Source organism: Mytilinidion resinicola (assembly GCF_010093595.1).
Source record: "Mytilinidion resinicola strain CBS 304.34 unplaced genomic scaffold BDZ99scaffold_17, whole genome shotgun sequence".
Taxonomy (NCBI): domain Eukaryota; kingdom Fungi; phylum Ascomycota; class Dothideomycetes; order Mytilinidiales; family Mytilinidiaceae; genus Mytilinidion; species Mytilinidion resinicola.
Genome location: NW_022985453.1, coordinates 830210 through 845069, shown reverse-complemented (window position 1 = coordinate 845069; position 14860 = coordinate 830210). Strand labels below are relative to the sequence as shown.

The 14860-nt window shown below is 52.2% G+C and overlaps 6 protein-coding genes across 6 annotated transcripts; 3 read left to right on the top strand and 3 right to left on the bottom strand.

Moving 5' to 3' along the window:
- Positions 1–482: 482 nt before the first annotated feature.
- On the bottom strand, positions 483–1278 carry BDZ99DRAFT_102809 (uncharacterized protein). Its single transcript, XM_033712330.1, has 2 exons — positions 707–1278; positions 483–655 (listed from the first exon to the last, which is right to left on the bottom strand). Exon 1 carries the CDS (start codon positions 1112–1114, stop codon positions 722–724), a length of 393 nt encoding a protein of 130 aa, XP_033573006.1. The 5' UTR covers positions 1115–1278; the 3' UTR covers positions 483–655; positions 707–721.
- Positions 1279–1723: 445 nt separating this feature from the next.
- BDZ99DRAFT_102727 (uncharacterized protein) lies at positions 1724–2315 on the top strand. The gene is made up of 3 exons (XM_033712326.1): positions 1724–1775; positions 1830–2076; positions 2121–2315. The coding sequence occupies exons 2-3, from the start codon at positions 1888–1890 to the stop codon at positions 2226–2228; spliced, it is 297 nt and encodes a 98-aa protein (XP_033573005.1). The 5' UTR covers positions 1724–1775; positions 1830–1887; the 3' UTR covers positions 2229–2315.
- Positions 2316–4015: 1700 nt separating this feature from the next.
- BDZ99DRAFT_394782 (DUF1793-domain-containing protein) lies at positions 4016–6212 on the bottom strand (the record flags this gene model as incomplete). Its single annotated transcript, XM_033715919.1, has 2 exons — positions 4016–6015; positions 6074–6212. 2 exons carry the CDS (start codon positions 6210–6212, stop codon positions 4016–4018), a joined length of 2139 nt encoding a protein of 712 aa, XP_033573004.1.
- A 1116-nt stretch (positions 6213–7328) lies between these two features.
- On the bottom strand, positions 7329–10105 carry BDZ99DRAFT_490458 (uncharacterized protein; the record flags this gene model as incomplete). Its single annotated transcript, XM_033723053.1, has 8 exons — positions 7329–7427; positions 8168–8223; positions 8394–8439; positions 8662–8977; positions 9258–9496; positions 9602–9676; positions 9795–9892; positions 10072–10105. 8 exons carry the CDS (start codon positions 10103–10105, stop codon positions 7329–7331), a joined length of 963 nt encoding a protein of 320 aa, XP_033573003.1.
- A 1340-nt stretch (positions 10106–11445) lies between these two features.
- Positions 11446–11998, top strand: BDZ99DRAFT_466323 (uncharacterized protein). The gene has a single exon (XM_033720746.1). The coding sequence runs from the start codon at positions 11710–11712 to the stop codon at positions 11863–11865; it is 156 nt and encodes a 51-aa protein (XP_033573002.1). The 5' UTR covers positions 11446–11709; the 3' UTR covers positions 11866–11998.
- A 1474-nt stretch (positions 11999–13472) lies between these two features.
- BDZ99DRAFT_510945 (uncharacterized protein) lies at positions 13473–14390 on the top strand (the record flags this gene model as incomplete). Its single annotated transcript, XM_033724507.1, has 3 exons — positions 13473–13743; positions 13821–14161; positions 14235–14390. The coding sequence occupies 3 exons, from the start codon at positions 13473–13475 to the stop codon at positions 14388–14390; spliced, it is 768 nt and encodes a 255-aa protein (XP_033573001.1).
- Between the last annotated feature and the right edge of the window lie 470 nt (positions 14391–14860).

Sequence of the window (14860 nt, the reverse complement as noted above, 5' to 3'; positions counted from 1 at the left end):
TGGGGAGTTCTACTGTAGCGCGATAAAAGCGAGATTGAAGATGATATTAAGATGTTAATGGAAGACATTTTTAGGAAGCTAGCAAGACTTCCAATTGTTGAACAATCTGGAGAACAATCTGGAAAACAAGACTTGCTGCAATAGAGAGGGTTCTTCAATAAATTTGGCAAGTGGTGGTTGGAGGCGTTTGACGGGAGCAGACGTGAAAGACAGACTTTTCTTTCATTGAGACACATTACGAAAATCTTTTAGAATCCAACTTTCCTGCCATATCTCCATGACCTGCCGTACTGCCGGTGCCGCCGGTTCCGGTTCCACTGCTGTGGCTGCGGAGGGGGTGAGACGGCTGGAAGTTCCAACCTGGCTAATTCTTAGTATTGCTTTATCTCGAGTGGGATGGAATGCGGCATCGGCATACGTTAGAAACCAATCGAGAATGTTAGACTACTGGATAGGTTATTGGGAGGGAAATACCCTCGGTGGTGAATGGAATAGTTACAGGTCACAGCGGGCTGGGCATTGGTTGTGAGAGTGGAATTTCTTAATCTGTCGGACTTTACGCGTACTGAAAATCTACCGGGTTCAGACACCCAATACGTGCAAGCCACCCGCTACAATCAAGCCAGCCAGTGCAACCCATTCGTAGAATGCTTCTCTAGATAATATAATTAGACAACACTCACCATAAATGGTATTTTTGACTTACCCCCAAGTTCATCTTTCAACCGAGGAAGTCGAGGTAGATTATCTTTCGCGTCACCGTAGACAACCCAGAAAGATCTTGTCGTGATAAAGCCCCACAATGTCCAACCTGGTTCGTGAAGGAATTCGAATTTGCCTCCTGGCATGATAACATACGCACGGAAGTTCTCCTTGTTGGGATTGGATTCGCAAGTGAGAACGTGAGCGCCATCGAGATGAGAGCATGACTCAATGATCCCACAAACATGCGTAATTGTCGAGTCAGAAAATGGGGCGGATTGAGGAGAAGATGTAAGGATATTGTATTTGTGTCCATTGTGATCGAACGGGCGGATGAAAGTTTTGTCCAGACCAAGGAAACATTCAACAAAGAGCTCGAAGCTGGACGTAGCGGTCCATGATTCCGGATCATCCACGGGGAAGGGTAGAATGGAAATCTAGTTATGTTTCGTAAGGAAGCGGAAGGGAAAATGGGTAACTAGAGAAAGCTCTATATGACGAGGGTTTGATCAGCCCGCTATATTATTTCCAGCCTCCAGCTTGTGCCGTTACCCCTGCGTGCATAAGCCACGCTGCTTTCGCGTGGTTTTCCCTTGCGCCTCGACGTGCTCATTACTCTTACCGCCTTAGTAATTGTCTAGGCCTGCGTCTGAACGAGGCCGCCGAATGCCACGGAATGCATGGGACCAAGGGATCACCGTATATTTCTGTGGTCGGCTGATTGAATGGCTTGTCGGGCGCTACGAGTATACTTGCGGAGAATAAGTCCTCAGTTGTCCATTACAGGCAGAGAGGAGCGGGTTGTATGACTTCTTGCCTTCAGCGGTGTGTTCCGAGTCAAAGAGTTGACGTTCGAAGAGGCTCTGTGGCTTAGTCGCAGAACTACGCTAGCCGGCAAAACACGGAGAGTGGCGCGTGACAAGACCAGCACGGATGGGGCCGGAAAGCTGGGTGGTGGCAGTCACATGGTCTAGACTTTTGAGCAAATGCCTACCCCTCTGCCAAAATGTGCAAACTTCAACAGCGCGTTGAAGACGCCCCCCTTCTTCAGCAAAGCTTGTGTCGTCACTCAGGTAAGCAACGCACCGTGCCCTGCAGCTTGCTCTATTTTTTTTTTCATGCCGTAGTACTACGCGGAGCATCCCAAAACAAGCAACCCGCTATCTCTATCTACCTGCACTACCCATGCCATCGCATCTCGAGCAGTTCCCAATAGATATTGATGAGGAACTGGAAAAGTGGGAGTTGGAACATGAGGCAGAATATACTGCTTCAAAGGCGGCGCAACCAGCTACGTTGGAGAGGTGTGAAGCAGAGCAAAAAGCTGCACTAAAGAATCAGAGAGAAAATGTTCTGATTAAGCTCTTCCTAAGAGTGCGTTCCTACCACCGCTTATAAACATCCTCTAAACATAATAGTTCGCATTGCGATCAGGAGTTTACCGAGCAGCTGGGCCACCAGGATCGTATATTGGAGGTTCTAGTGATCAGATCGTTATCCCCATCCGAAACACGACGCGTACATAGCCCAACATGAGAACTCTCCACGCGCCGTTATCTCCTTAGGCCATGCCATCTTCTGCAACGCTGGGCAGCCAGCCTTCATTAGTGACGGTGTTAGATTCGTAATTTGGTTCCCATGAGTTGTAGGGTGGAGCATCCATGACCCAGGGAGGCCAATCCACAATATTATCCCGAGAATGTCAACTATGAGAGACCGCGATGGGATCGATGGGGGCTGCGATTGCCAGTTCGTAATATCATCCAGAGGAATGTCAACTATGAAAGACGACGATGGGATCGGTAGGGGCTGCGATTGCACGTTCCTATCTCCTAATGGGCCGGAGTTGGATTAGCGACTACTAAATTATACGCATTCATCAGTACTCACCTGCCGGATATGCGATTTCGTGACGCGGATTAGCTTCCCACCCATGCCCTGAGATGGGATATAGGCACGCTTATTACAGTGGATCTAGCGCATATTAGGCCTGCACGGGCCTCTCCTACAAGTATATAGGCTAGCTAGATTCCTACATAGAATCGACATCTATTGTTCTCCAAATTCTTACCTCACGTGATCGGAAATATCACAGAGGTACTAGTAGACGAGTCGTATGGACGGCGCTCTCGCTCTGCAACGAACTCAACATCGAATTCGGTCGTCTCATGATTAGATGATAAAATGATTAGCGCTTCTCGAGTGTCGCCGCGCGTTGAGGCCGGTTGACAGCCGCCATTTGCCGGACCTGGTAACGCTTGACACGGTCGTGGGCCTGACCAGATCCTATTGTGAGTTCTAACCCTCTCGTCCGTGGCGGGCGATGGTACCCCAGCACTCCATGTCAATGTCACGCCAGCCGCGCACGTGGAGCCAATTTGAAAGATTACGAAGGAGCTCGTTTTTCTTGAGTCCTATGCCCTCGCCTAATTTCAGTGGCAGGGTATGACTCAAGAAAAACGAGCTCCTTCGTAGTCTAGGTCCGGAAGTTAAGGCATGAGGGCGGTCTCCAGCAAACCCCAAGCCAGAAAATAGACCTCTAAGATAGATTTGAGTACCACTATCTCAAACGTGGACATTTTAAGCCCCACCATCACCGCCGGATCTTTCGCACAGCAGCTCTTCCCTTCAATTTCGTAGAATCGTGCACCTGCAGTGATCCAACAGTTCTTCTTGGAAATGAGTTCTTGATTAGTTTTCATGGTAGATTCTGTTCCCCCTTCAATTTGATGAGCAGCGCGTTCTCCTCTCCGGTGAACTTGGACTTGGCCCTTGACTTTCGAGACTTCTTGATAGGGCCGATACATAAAGAGGGTTGAGGGTGAATGTGGTCCAAGGCCCATTTGCCTTGCATTGGAGGATGCCCTGGACTCGCCACTCTTCCGTAGTAGTGCTTAATGCTACTTTCGATGCTGCTCCATTAGAGTCGTAGGAGTCTGTCAATAACGGCTTTCGTGCATGACGGCGGGAATGTCCGATGAGCGCGACCTGCTCATGGTGATTGCTGGTATTCGCATTGCTCCCGTTGGTCTCGTGAGACAAATGCTGTTCAAGAGGCAGAGCGTTCCTAAAGGTACAGGCGATCGATGCGTTGAGCGACTCACTCTCCTGACTTCACGTCCTTCCAGTGTTGGAGTTCGGCGTGTCAAAGGCTTTACCTTGGGCGCTTGTGGTGGGGCTCCTTCTAGTTTGTATCAAACAGTTAAGTGACAGCCGCGCTGCACAGTGATATAAGAAACCAAACGCAGTGCTACAGGATGCCGCTACTCAGCCTCACGCTCTCTGCCATTTTTACCACACTCCCACCAGCAAGTTATTTCCAAATCAGATCAGGCCCCTTCTTCCTTGCCAAAACTGCAAAGTGACCGCCTATCACCGGTCTCGCACGCCACGTATACTCCAAGCCCACGCTGTCCCCGGTAACATGTACCCGATCGCAGAACGGATGAGTGTTCTTCCCATTCGAGATGAAAGCATAGATATCATTTATGTACTGCTTCTCAGTGACTCCGCCCTCTTCTCCACTTGCTGCGGCCCAAAAGCCCCAAAATGTGCTCATCCAATCACCTCGCGTGTCTGCCTGGACGCCGGCTTCTTTTCGTGCAATAGGGTAGAAAGCGTCCTCCATGTCAACCGCAGCCTGTGGAAACGTCTTTAGGCCCAATAAGACGTCGGGATAAAGGTTGAAGGCGGTCGAGAAAGCGTAGTCGGCACAGTCATGCACATCATTCGTTTGAAGCGTAAAGTGCGGCGCTGCATCCCCGCAGCTCTGGCCGATCCCGTCACCGCTACTGTTGTAGAGCTGAGACGCGTAGTACAGGCCTCTATCGGAATACTTCTTTATGCCGGAAAGAACACCGAAAGCGTTGAGCGCAACGGCGGATTTGATGGCGAGGTTGGTTTGGCCGGCCAGAGGGCCTGGTCCGTCGATTGTGCTGAGCTGGGATGGGAGGTAGAGGCCATTGTTCTCGTCGCTGAGAAAATCGGCATAGTTGGTGAGGGTGCTGGTGAAGGTGCCTCCTGAACCGCTCCAGATGCCATTACCGGTAGCTTTGGCATACCATAGGGAGGCGATGAGGACGACGCTGCTGGCTTCGACAGGCATATGCTCTTCTTTTCCATCATCGTGGCCGACAGCATTTGGATAGGTGCCTAAGTCGTGAACGGGAAATGCTTGATTGGGACCGCCGTTCTTGAGATATCGTAATTCAGGCTCGAGAAGGAGGCGAATATATTCCGGCGCGAGGACGTAGAAGAGAGGGATTGCTGGGAAGATGACGTCCAAGGTGTTGATGTCTCCGTTCGATGAAATCTCTTTCATAAACACTAGGAAGTCGTCCGTATCCGTTGGGGTTGCTCCGCCAGGAATGGTTAGCTCAATAGCACCAAATACCTGGCGAACAGTGAGAGCAAGGATGTCTCGGTATTTCTCTCCGCCCGTTTCAATTGCCAGGTCGTGCAGTTTACTCTCGAACGCGAGTGAGTCTGCACGTGCAGAGGAATGGTCATCTAGGAAATGGATGAGGGCCGAGACTGAGTTGGGGTAAACAGATCGAAAATAGGGTGTCCTATGAGCACCCAAATAGTTAATAGCATCTTCGTGGTAGTGGCCAATTGCAAAGGTAACACTGGCAGCCGATGTGACAGTTCCTAGATCGTGAGCATAGGCTGTGATAGTGTCGGCCGCCACACTGGTACTTGGGTTACTCAGAGTCCCGTTACTGACAAATTGCCCTCGAATCATGTCCCGCTGGCCAGTAGAGTAAGTGAGGGACTTGGATCCATCGCTTTGGCGAGAAGCGAACACAACCGTTCCCCATTGAGCTGCATTATTTTTCTCTACAAACACTTGGGGATTGCTAGGCGTCCATTCGTAGATCGAAGTTTTGCCGGAGGTAGTGTGCGTCAAGCTGATTTGAGGGTTTGCATCAAAATTTCCGGTAAAGGATTTGTCGATGGCCGAGTACACTTGCACTAGAACGCCTTTGGATGAAGAAGCCGTTACCGTGAAATAGCTGAACGGCAAACTTTGACGGACGTAATTCCTCGGATCCACAGGCGAAAAGAATTCGAGGGAGAATTTTACCGTGCCAGCAGTCAATACGAATGTTGAACGTGTCGAGGTGTATTCCCCGCTTACTACTGTTGCTGCCACGACATTGGCATCGCTCCCACCAAAGCCGAATAGACTGTATGTAGTCCATTTGGCGTTTTCTTCCACTCGGGCCAAGATGGACCAACCTAGTTTCTGGCCAGTCCAGAACTCCGGAACCGCGGTAGGAAGATTGGTAGCTAAGCCCCCTGGAAGCCATACTGTAGGAGTTCCAATCAGCGTAAAAACTATCAATGGGACGTATAGAAGCAACTATACCCGATAGATATGGACTGCGAACTGCGAGAGGGTACGAAGGAGGCTGTATAGGACTGAAAGTTGGGCTTGCACTAACTAGTGCCAGAATAGTGGTGATTATAGTCAAGGCAGACGAGATGAAAGCCCGAGTAAGTCCCATGGCGTACGAATATAGATATTCAAGGTCTAGGTATGAAGGTAGAGAGTGGGTGAGGAGGTATAGATGTAGAGAGTAGGTGGAAGCATTATGTATGCCATCACGCCCAATGCATGGCAACATATTACAAGACGAAGGTGAATGGTCCACAGGATCGTCTGACCGCGGTAGGCGAAGTGAAAACCTTGATCGTAATACACCATATGGCGAAATGCGGTGTGAGGAGCGAGAAGTGTGGGGGTAAAACGCCTAATTTTGGGATAGACCTTAGACTACTGTCGACTTTCAATACCAAGGAGATGTACTGAGCTACGGTGACCGGAAGAAACTCTTCAAGTGCTCTGTTGGCGAGCTCAAATCCTCCATGCGCCAAGCTTGACACTATCCTGATACCAAAATCACGTTCTTTGAAATGGAAAGACGCCGATAAGTTTTGTTTTTTCCATGAATACATCCCAATGCGCACTTCGTTTTTGGCTTGAAATGTTCAGCACTTAGGAGAATCCTCAGGGAGAATTGAATTACGGAATTATTGCGTCCTGAGAACTCAATACTGGACAGTGCTAGAAAAGGGTCGCGAGAGTATCAGTATGGACGTTACAGGAACATGTCGCCGATGTACGGAGATCCGTGTGATGGCGTGGAATGCGGGGATTCAAACGTGCTCTCCGGTCTTGCATGAACGAGGTGCTGTCTGGACTAGAATAGATGGCTACCAAACTTAATCTGCGATGTAACACTGCACACGGTCTTTTAGGTTCGGTAATTGTTTTTAGGAATCATGGTACGGCGTCGAAAGGGCTGGTGATAGAAGAGGTGTTGGAGGAAGCACGCGGCCAGAGCGCCTAGGTAAAACCTTTCCCGAGGCCTCGCGTCCCCATCCAGCGTCTTGTCTTACCTTTGTAGGATCATCGGCTTCATGCAGGTACCGGCAGATAGCCTAGTCCATGGCGTTGGATACGTCCAGATCTGTTTCACCGCTTGCAAATGGCCCTCTTAATATCTGCGAGAGATCGCATCCGTGGCCTGTTCTTATTCGTAGGGCAAATGGGTTATGAATTCCACCAAACGCACACAGCCACAAAACAGACCTGGGTAAGATAATTTGAATTGGGCGCCCTACGAACGTCGTCTTCTCGCATGCTCGGTGCCTATCTTTTTTTGCACCGCCTTTTCCGCCTTGCTCAACGTAGCGTTATGTCGCAGTTCGTCATTGAGCTGTATGTGGAGTTTTATCCAGTGTATCGTCCCTCCTCAGCCAGTCCCATGGCATTGCCATTACCCCAGCCTCGCTGGCGGTGTTCTTCTCTTCTTGCTTCCACCACGAGATTGCATTGCAATGAGCCTCAACGCCGTGCAGGCCTTCTACAGCACTTCACCTGACCGTAGCCGACGTGGCTTTGCAGTCTTCACTGCGCCAAGGTAGACTCCGGCGAGCCTGCACCACTGCTCACATTTTTGCTGTAGTGAGGGGACGAAGGTCTGAACTGTGGTTGCGGCCCGTTCCAGGCGTCTCAGTCAGCTTGCTGATCTTGCGTCGCGCACGTCTATGGCCGGGAGCTTTGATGGAGTCCATCCTTTTCAAGCGTCAGAGGAAGCGTTGAGGGCCGCGATGTAGGGTCGAGGGGCTTGAAATACAAGCATATGATTCCGTGGTAGGCTGACTGAATGGCTTGTCGACGGCATTGCTAGTTTAGGGAAGGCATCGTGGTCTAGCGCACGTGATAAATGCAAGCAGGCAACCCATTCAGAATTGAGGAGATGATATAAAGCCATAAAGCTAGTGGAAGAGGCCATACGCAAATATTACTAGCGATGTCACCAGAAAATAGTTCGATACTTAATTTCAGATATGTAAAGCTGTGCGCGTGACCTCAACAGAATTTTCTCGCAATACTCCTCTTTCGCTTTTCGGTGAGGTAACGTATAATTCAGAAAGACACTGCCATCAAGAATACAGGAGTTCTCCGGTTGCCGATGTCCACCACTTCCATTTCTTCTCTCTTTGACCAGCCTAGCCTTGATCAAAATAAATCCACACATCAGCAGGAGTCTCAGTCTGCTCTTTCACAAGACTTTGTCCTTCGTGATAATGAAATTTGCCGTTTGTCCACGACCGCCTTTAGCTCTCCCGAGTTGTCACATTGCTTGCTTGCGCGACATGAACTACGGCGGATCCATCACTTTCTTCAGCACCGCTAACGTCAGTATTGCGTCGCTTTCCATAAGGCTGTTGGAGACGAGAACGTTTGGCCGGAACTCTGTATTCCGCAGAGTCTTGTATTGAACCATCAAATTCCTCAAAGCCCCCTTCATTCAGCGACGTCCGAGATTCCTGGCTCATGGTGTAGGCCTCTGTATCCGACACCGCAGTCACGAAACTTGAAGCTGGGATGGCACCTGATGCATCACCCGCTGGATCACCTGCTGGTGCCGGTGCTTCAACTTGAACCGGGTTAGCTCTCTCGTTCGCTTGTTGAATGGCCTTGTCTATCTGCTCTTTTGCCCAGTCTCTTGCATTTCTGTACGCAGTAGCTCCCTGCCGGAAGGATTCAGGGTTGCCAGTTATGCCCCAGGTGTTGAGTTGAGTCACGTAATATTCAGGCCCGCCTCCGGCACTAGTTGGCTGAGCAGGGTGGCTGGTGTACATCTTGAGCTGGCCGTCGTGATAAATCGACGTAGTGGTATAAGCGTTGTTGTCGGAAACAGGCTCGCCTTTCCCGCATATAAATCGACGTAATGGTATAGGCATTGTTGTCGGAAACAGGCTCGCCTTTCCCGTATATAAGTCGACGTAATGGTATAGGCGTTGTCGGAAACAGGCTCGCCTTTCCCGTATAACTGAAGACTGTTCATGCCTCTCACTCCTAATGCGCCGTGGTAATAAGTCTATTGTTTGGCGACAGCAGCTGATCTATCTGGCCCCTTAGCCGCCAGGAAAAAGTTCGGCGCGATGGGAAGGTCGTGCTGCGTCGAAGGAGTGATTTGGCCGCCAAGCCTGTCGCGGACTTTTCGAGCGAGCTGTTCCGGGCGCGCGCCATAGTAGACGTCTGGGTTCCCGGTTTAAGCGTGCCGTCCGTCAGGGGGATGAGGTTGGTGAACGGGATTCCTCCCGAGTGGCACCTAGCGTCCGCGATCTTGCCTTCGGTGATGGGAATCACCAATTCTGATACTTGCTTTTCTTTGGCGGCATGCGCGTCTGCCCGCGCAAATCTTTCATGTTCTTCATCAGCGAATTTAGATGGTGAAAGAGATGGTCGAGGTTGTGCCAATATACATTTCAAATCCTTCTAGTTGTCTAGCTTCGCGGGCACACGGCCATTAGGGTATTCGTATATATCAGAATAAACGGCGTTATCAACAAGGTGTTGTTAAAAGGCGCGGTTATAAACCCCGGTGCTCTTTATTTTTATAGTATTCGTGGTGGGCTCAGTGCTTGGGGGATTCACTAAACCCTGTTGTCGGCTCTAAGAACTAGACTAGCTCGAGCTCATCGTGTAATCAGGAGGTATAGGTTCGGGGTACTACATAGTAGAAAGACCCATTAGCTTTGACATCAGCCGGCAAGTATCTTGCAGCCCATACATTCCTCAGGCCCGACAGATCTGGACCACCGTGTCTGGTAAACAGCTTTACGTCCTTCAAGGTCCTCAGATCGCAACAGCGAAGATAGTCGACGGGGTCTTGGGCGGTTTGGCGATTTCTCTTTGGCTGAGCGAGGAAGTTTCGAGTAACCGGCACCAAATCTTCAATAAGTTATCCCAAAATGTCGCTGGTGGTTGGGATCCGCTGAGATCGCCGGGCCTCTGCTTTTTCGATGCCGGTTCCGATATTTCGTTCGGTTGAGACTCTGAGCGTTGACGTTTGCGTGAACTGGAGAGCTGTTGTTCGGGCATATGGCGATTATCGACCACAAGATCTCCAAGGTATGCAGACGGATCAAGGCCGAGTGAAGAGCGGTGCTTATATCCCGCGCTGCTCGCCATACCCAGCGATGTATTTAGATGGTTTGGAAATCGGAACGTTCAGCGAAAGCTTGGCCGCGCTTCCAGGTCTTGGCGGCGGTAGATGAGTCACACCTAAAACAGGATGCTTAGAGGTGCAGAAAATAGCACAGTGGTCTCAAGGGTGAAGCCAGCTTAGCAAGACACTGTCTTCCCAGAGTGCCATTCGGGCCTGCCTGCGGGCTAGGCAGTCGAACGTCAGGTGGTTGTCGTGTCGCGGGTCGCACGAGCTAGTCCCGATCAACAGAGACTGCGTGTGCGACAGTTGGGTTAGTGCCAATAGTTCTGCGACAGATGAGCCAGTGCCTCTGGAAGGTTTCAAGCAACAATGCAGAATCTGAGGTGCCTTGCCGTTGGGCCTGCTACTCGCCGCCGTGCCGCTCAGCTGGAGATACCATGCAAGCAGTGGCTTGGTACGTCGTAAGGATGCAACTGTATCGGTGTGGTGGAGTTGGTAATGCCCGACTAGTGAAGGTGGCAGGATTTCGCTTTGCCGCACTCTAACGGTTGAGGTGTCGTGACCGCACGTTTTGGCGTGGAACGTTGAACAAATCCCTTCGTAGGTCACCTGCTAGCGTCGGCTCGTGCGCATTAGCCGTAGCCCTGATGCGACTTAACACCAAGCCTCTCGGCTTCCTAGGAGGTAGCGTCCAACACCAAATGCTGATCGTAAAGCTGTGCTTGAAACATTATGAACTTCCCAAAATTATATAGAGCTTAGTTTTAATGCGATTAAGGGCGGAGTAGGCGCAAACTAATAAGAGAGACTAGGGCTTCCTTTTCCGCAAACGGCTTGATAGCTTGAAAGAGAGAATAGTTATATAATGTTTGAAAGTTTTGCAATGTGCATAATTATGCATTCAACTTCGGCAGGTCGGAGGTCTCTGATTTGTAGGGGGCCCTGCTAAGCTGCTGTAAGCCAAACGCCAGCTTTTAAAAGTGCACGAATTTCTTGACTCCCAAAGGGATCCTTTCTGCGCTGCTCCGAAGCAGGCCTTCTCGTCTTCCTCTTTACAGTATCTCCCCCGATCGGGCACCATGCAGGATGCCGTACCCTAGCCGTGGGCGTGGAACGTGCAGAACGCGTCGTATAAAGGTTAGCATCTACGAAAGAGGACTCGTGCATCTCAATGGCAAAGCAATCAGTAGCCAACGCAAACCGAGCTATCTCTGATGAGACGCTGTTGAATGTGATGATGTTGGTGTCGTATGAGGTACTTGAACAACAAAAGCTTCATTTACTATCTGGACCTTTGGTCAAGGCCACCTAGAACATCGTTTGCAACACTTCAACTCAAGAACCCCTTTTCTGGGGAAGTATTCATCATCTCAACGGTGCCATGGCCATTCTCAACCTCCGGCGATCCCTCAATCCCCTGACGGAAAAGAGTATTCGCCTTGACAAAAACGTCCGGCGACAAGTAGGAAGTGAACAATAGCGCCTGAATGAGACATAGCCTTGAAACACTACTGTGATCTCCAGTTGACCAACCTAGATGTGTAACGCCTTAATACAAGGCTTCGCCGTCCCCGCGTATCTCCACAACGGTCTCGAATTCGGCGAGAAAGGCCTCGAACTCAGCTTCGACGCCTACATCATCCGCCTGTCCCAGCTCCGCGCCTGGGGCATAACCGTCCGAGAAAAGATCTGACAGGGTCCTCCCACCGACCCTTTCGAACGCCAATGCCTCAAAGACTCCGCTATCAACCTGATCTCCGAAGCCAGCAAACTCGACGCCGAACTCGCCGCCTGAGCCGCCCAGATCCCCCAAGAATGGTCCTACGTTACCCAGGACCTCCCACCCGCCGCCATCTCTGCTACGGGCACTGCCAACAGCACGCTCTTCTACAGCACCACCGTCCATGTGCACTTCGATCTCCTCCACGCCACGGCGTGGAACCGCTACCGCGCCGCCTGCGTCGCGGCCAACATCATCATCTCCCGCGGGCTGCAGCGCCTCCACTCCGAGCTCGACTACCCCCAATCCGCCATCATTCAAGCCCAGTACGCCCGCGCTATCGCGACTAGCGCGACCTTCGTCGCCCACATCTGCGCCAGCTTCATCTTCGGCCGCGTGAAACTCTCCGACGACCCCGGCGACACGGCCGTCGAGGTCGTGAAGCACGCGCCACCGCCCGAAGAGCTGTCGGCGCGGAAGGCGTCCCTGCTGCCCTGGCCGCTGAATATCTCGGCGGCGGCGCTGGGCTTGGAGGGCGCGCAGAGGGTGTGGTTGAGGCGGATGATTGGGTTGACCGGCCGGATCACGGGGAACGGGCAGTTGGCAGCGAGTGCGAGGATGGAAAAGGGGGTGCAGATTCTGCACGTGGATATTGCGGCTTTGCGGCGGGAAGGGAGGTAGTGCGTCGTGAGGGATGAAGTTGGGGTTGGTGAGAATTGCTTGGGCGGATCGACGACCACCCACGTTTCATCGACGACGGTACTAGCGGACTAACCCATCCCGAGACCTTCGAGCTAGAAGAGATGATCGTAAAGCTTATTCTGTCTGCGTTGCGGATCTGCGACTTGATGGAGAGGAAAGCAAACGCCGAGCGCATCAAAGCCCGGGCGAGACGCAAACACCGAGACCGGCGAATGCTGAACATACGCACATGCGATGCCGGATTAGCGAGAGATGGACGATTGATGGCGTTTGTGCTTTTGTGGATGTTCTTGGTTATGCGGTGTTGCGTATTTGACTCTCTGGGGGGAACTTTGGGGCACGTGAAGGGGACGGGATAGTGTCGTATTGTTTAAGTGCCTGTGGGAACAACTACACACTAAATGACAGACGGTAATGTATAGTAAAGAGGGAATTAGATGGCATGATAGAGTAGAGATGTGATACCACTGCGTCTCTAGGAGTCGATCGACACTCACAATCAGCCTCCACGCTTCTCGGGCTATGAAGCGATTCATGGAGCGAAAAGACCCTTTATCTCCTCTTCTATCTCTCCACACGGCGAGAGCCAATCAAAGAGCCAGATAAGCCATCCAAACTGCTTCGAAGATGCCGCACCATGCCGATGCGATGCTATAGGGGGTAAGTTGATAAAGGGCTCCACATACTTCCCTTTTTCCCATCTATCATCCAAATCCCCTATATCTAAAGCGCTCTTCCTCCTCTCATCTGCTCCATCAGACCTCAATCATCCAACCTCCACCTCATCCCCCAACCCCACCGCCACCATGTCCACCTCCTCCACCAACACCCCTCCCCCGCACGACGAAAAGCCCCCTCCCAACAACCCCCTCGCCCCCATGCATCGCGCGCCCAGCGTCACGCTCTCCCCGGAGCTCTTCGAGAAATACTACCTCTCGCCGCAAACTCCCGTGCACGGCTCCCTGCGCAAGACCTTCGCGAACCCCACCCCGCTCGCGGTGCTCGGCCTCGCCATGGCGCTCACCCCCTTCTCCTGCGACGTGATGGGGTGGCGGGGCGCGGGCGGCAACGGCGCCGCGTCCATCGGGTCGTACTACTTCATGGGCGGGATGCTGATGGTCATCGGGAGCATAGGGGAGTGGATCATGGGTGCGTCTTCCCCTTTCCCCAAAACCGGCGTGGCAGTTTACGCGACAGATGGTTGACGGTTGATGATGAGCGCCCAGGCAACACCTACCCCTTCGTCCTCTTCGGCGCCTACGGCGGCTTCTGGCTCTCCTTCGCCGCTACCCTGACGCCGTCCCTCGGCGCATACGGCCACTACTCCGCGGCCTACAGCGCCGCGCACCCGTCCGCGGGGCTTGACGACCCGGCGTTCGCGGCGAGTTTCGGCTTCTTCCTGCTCGCCATGGCGGTCTTGTCGCTGCTCTTCGCGCTGGGCACGCTGCGCCTGAACATCTGCCTGATGGTTGTGGAGTGGGGCTTGACGCTGTGCTTCAGCCTGCTGACGGCGGCGTTTTGGCAGCTGGCGCGGGGAAATGCGGGGGTGGCGGGGAAGTGTCTGACTGTGAGTGTTGCTCTCTCTGTTCTGATCTGGTGCTTGAAGGGCGAATGTGGTGGCTAATGTTGTTGTTGGGTAGGCGGGTGGCGCGTTCGGGTTTGTTGCGTCGGCGGGCGCGTGGTGGATCCTCGCGGCGCAGATTCTGGCGGCGGTGGAGTTCCCGGTTAGTCTGCCGGTTGGGGATATGAGTGGGGTGTTTCCGGCGAGGAAGGGGAGGGTGGAGAGCGCAGTGTGAGGGGGGGCGTGGCTTGGAGTGGGTGCCAGTGCTTTGTTTGTCTGATGCTGAAAACGGGGTAGTATGCCGCTTGTGGGTGGTGTGCTGGTCTCGTGCGGGTGACGTTGAAAAGGTAGCGAAGAGTTGCTAAGAGCTGTCTCATTGGTAGTTTCTGGAATAGCTTTTTAGAAAAATTGAACATCTAACCAACATAGAGCTGTCTATAAATTATAATTGAGTGTGGCAATCTACCCCCTTACCGATAATTGGAGTAATTGGGCTGCCACTATAGTCGACTTGTGTTTCTACCAGGATCTCCTGCGGTCGACCGATCTGCAGGCGCGTTGGATAGAGATCGGTTGGCAACCGCTGCTGTTGCCGCTGTGCCAGACTTGTGCCCTGCAATTGGACCTCCCACGGTTGACTGATTCGGCGGGATGGGTTGAGCTTGATGGTCAACTGCTGTAGCTGCTCCTGCCGTTGTAGCCGCC

Bases quoted from the DNA above. Each gene is read 5' to 3' on its own strand.
- BDZ99DRAFT_466323 (XM_033720746.1), top strand. From the start codon at position 11,710: ATGTGTAACGCCTTAATACAAGGCTTCGCCGTCCCCGCGTATCTCCAC.
- BDZ99DRAFT_102809 (XM_033712330.1), bottom strand. From the start codon at position 1,114: ATGATCCGGAATCATGGACCGCTACGTCCAGCTTCGAGCTCTTTGTTG.
- BDZ99DRAFT_102727 (XM_033712326.1), top strand. From the start codon at position 1,888: ATGCCATCGCATCTCGAGCAGTTCCCAATAGATATTGATGAGGAACTG. The intron at 2,077-2,120 runs GTGCGTTCCTAC...TAAACATAATAG, and splicing joins TGATTAAGCTCTTCCTAAGA to TTCGCATTGCGATCAGGAGT.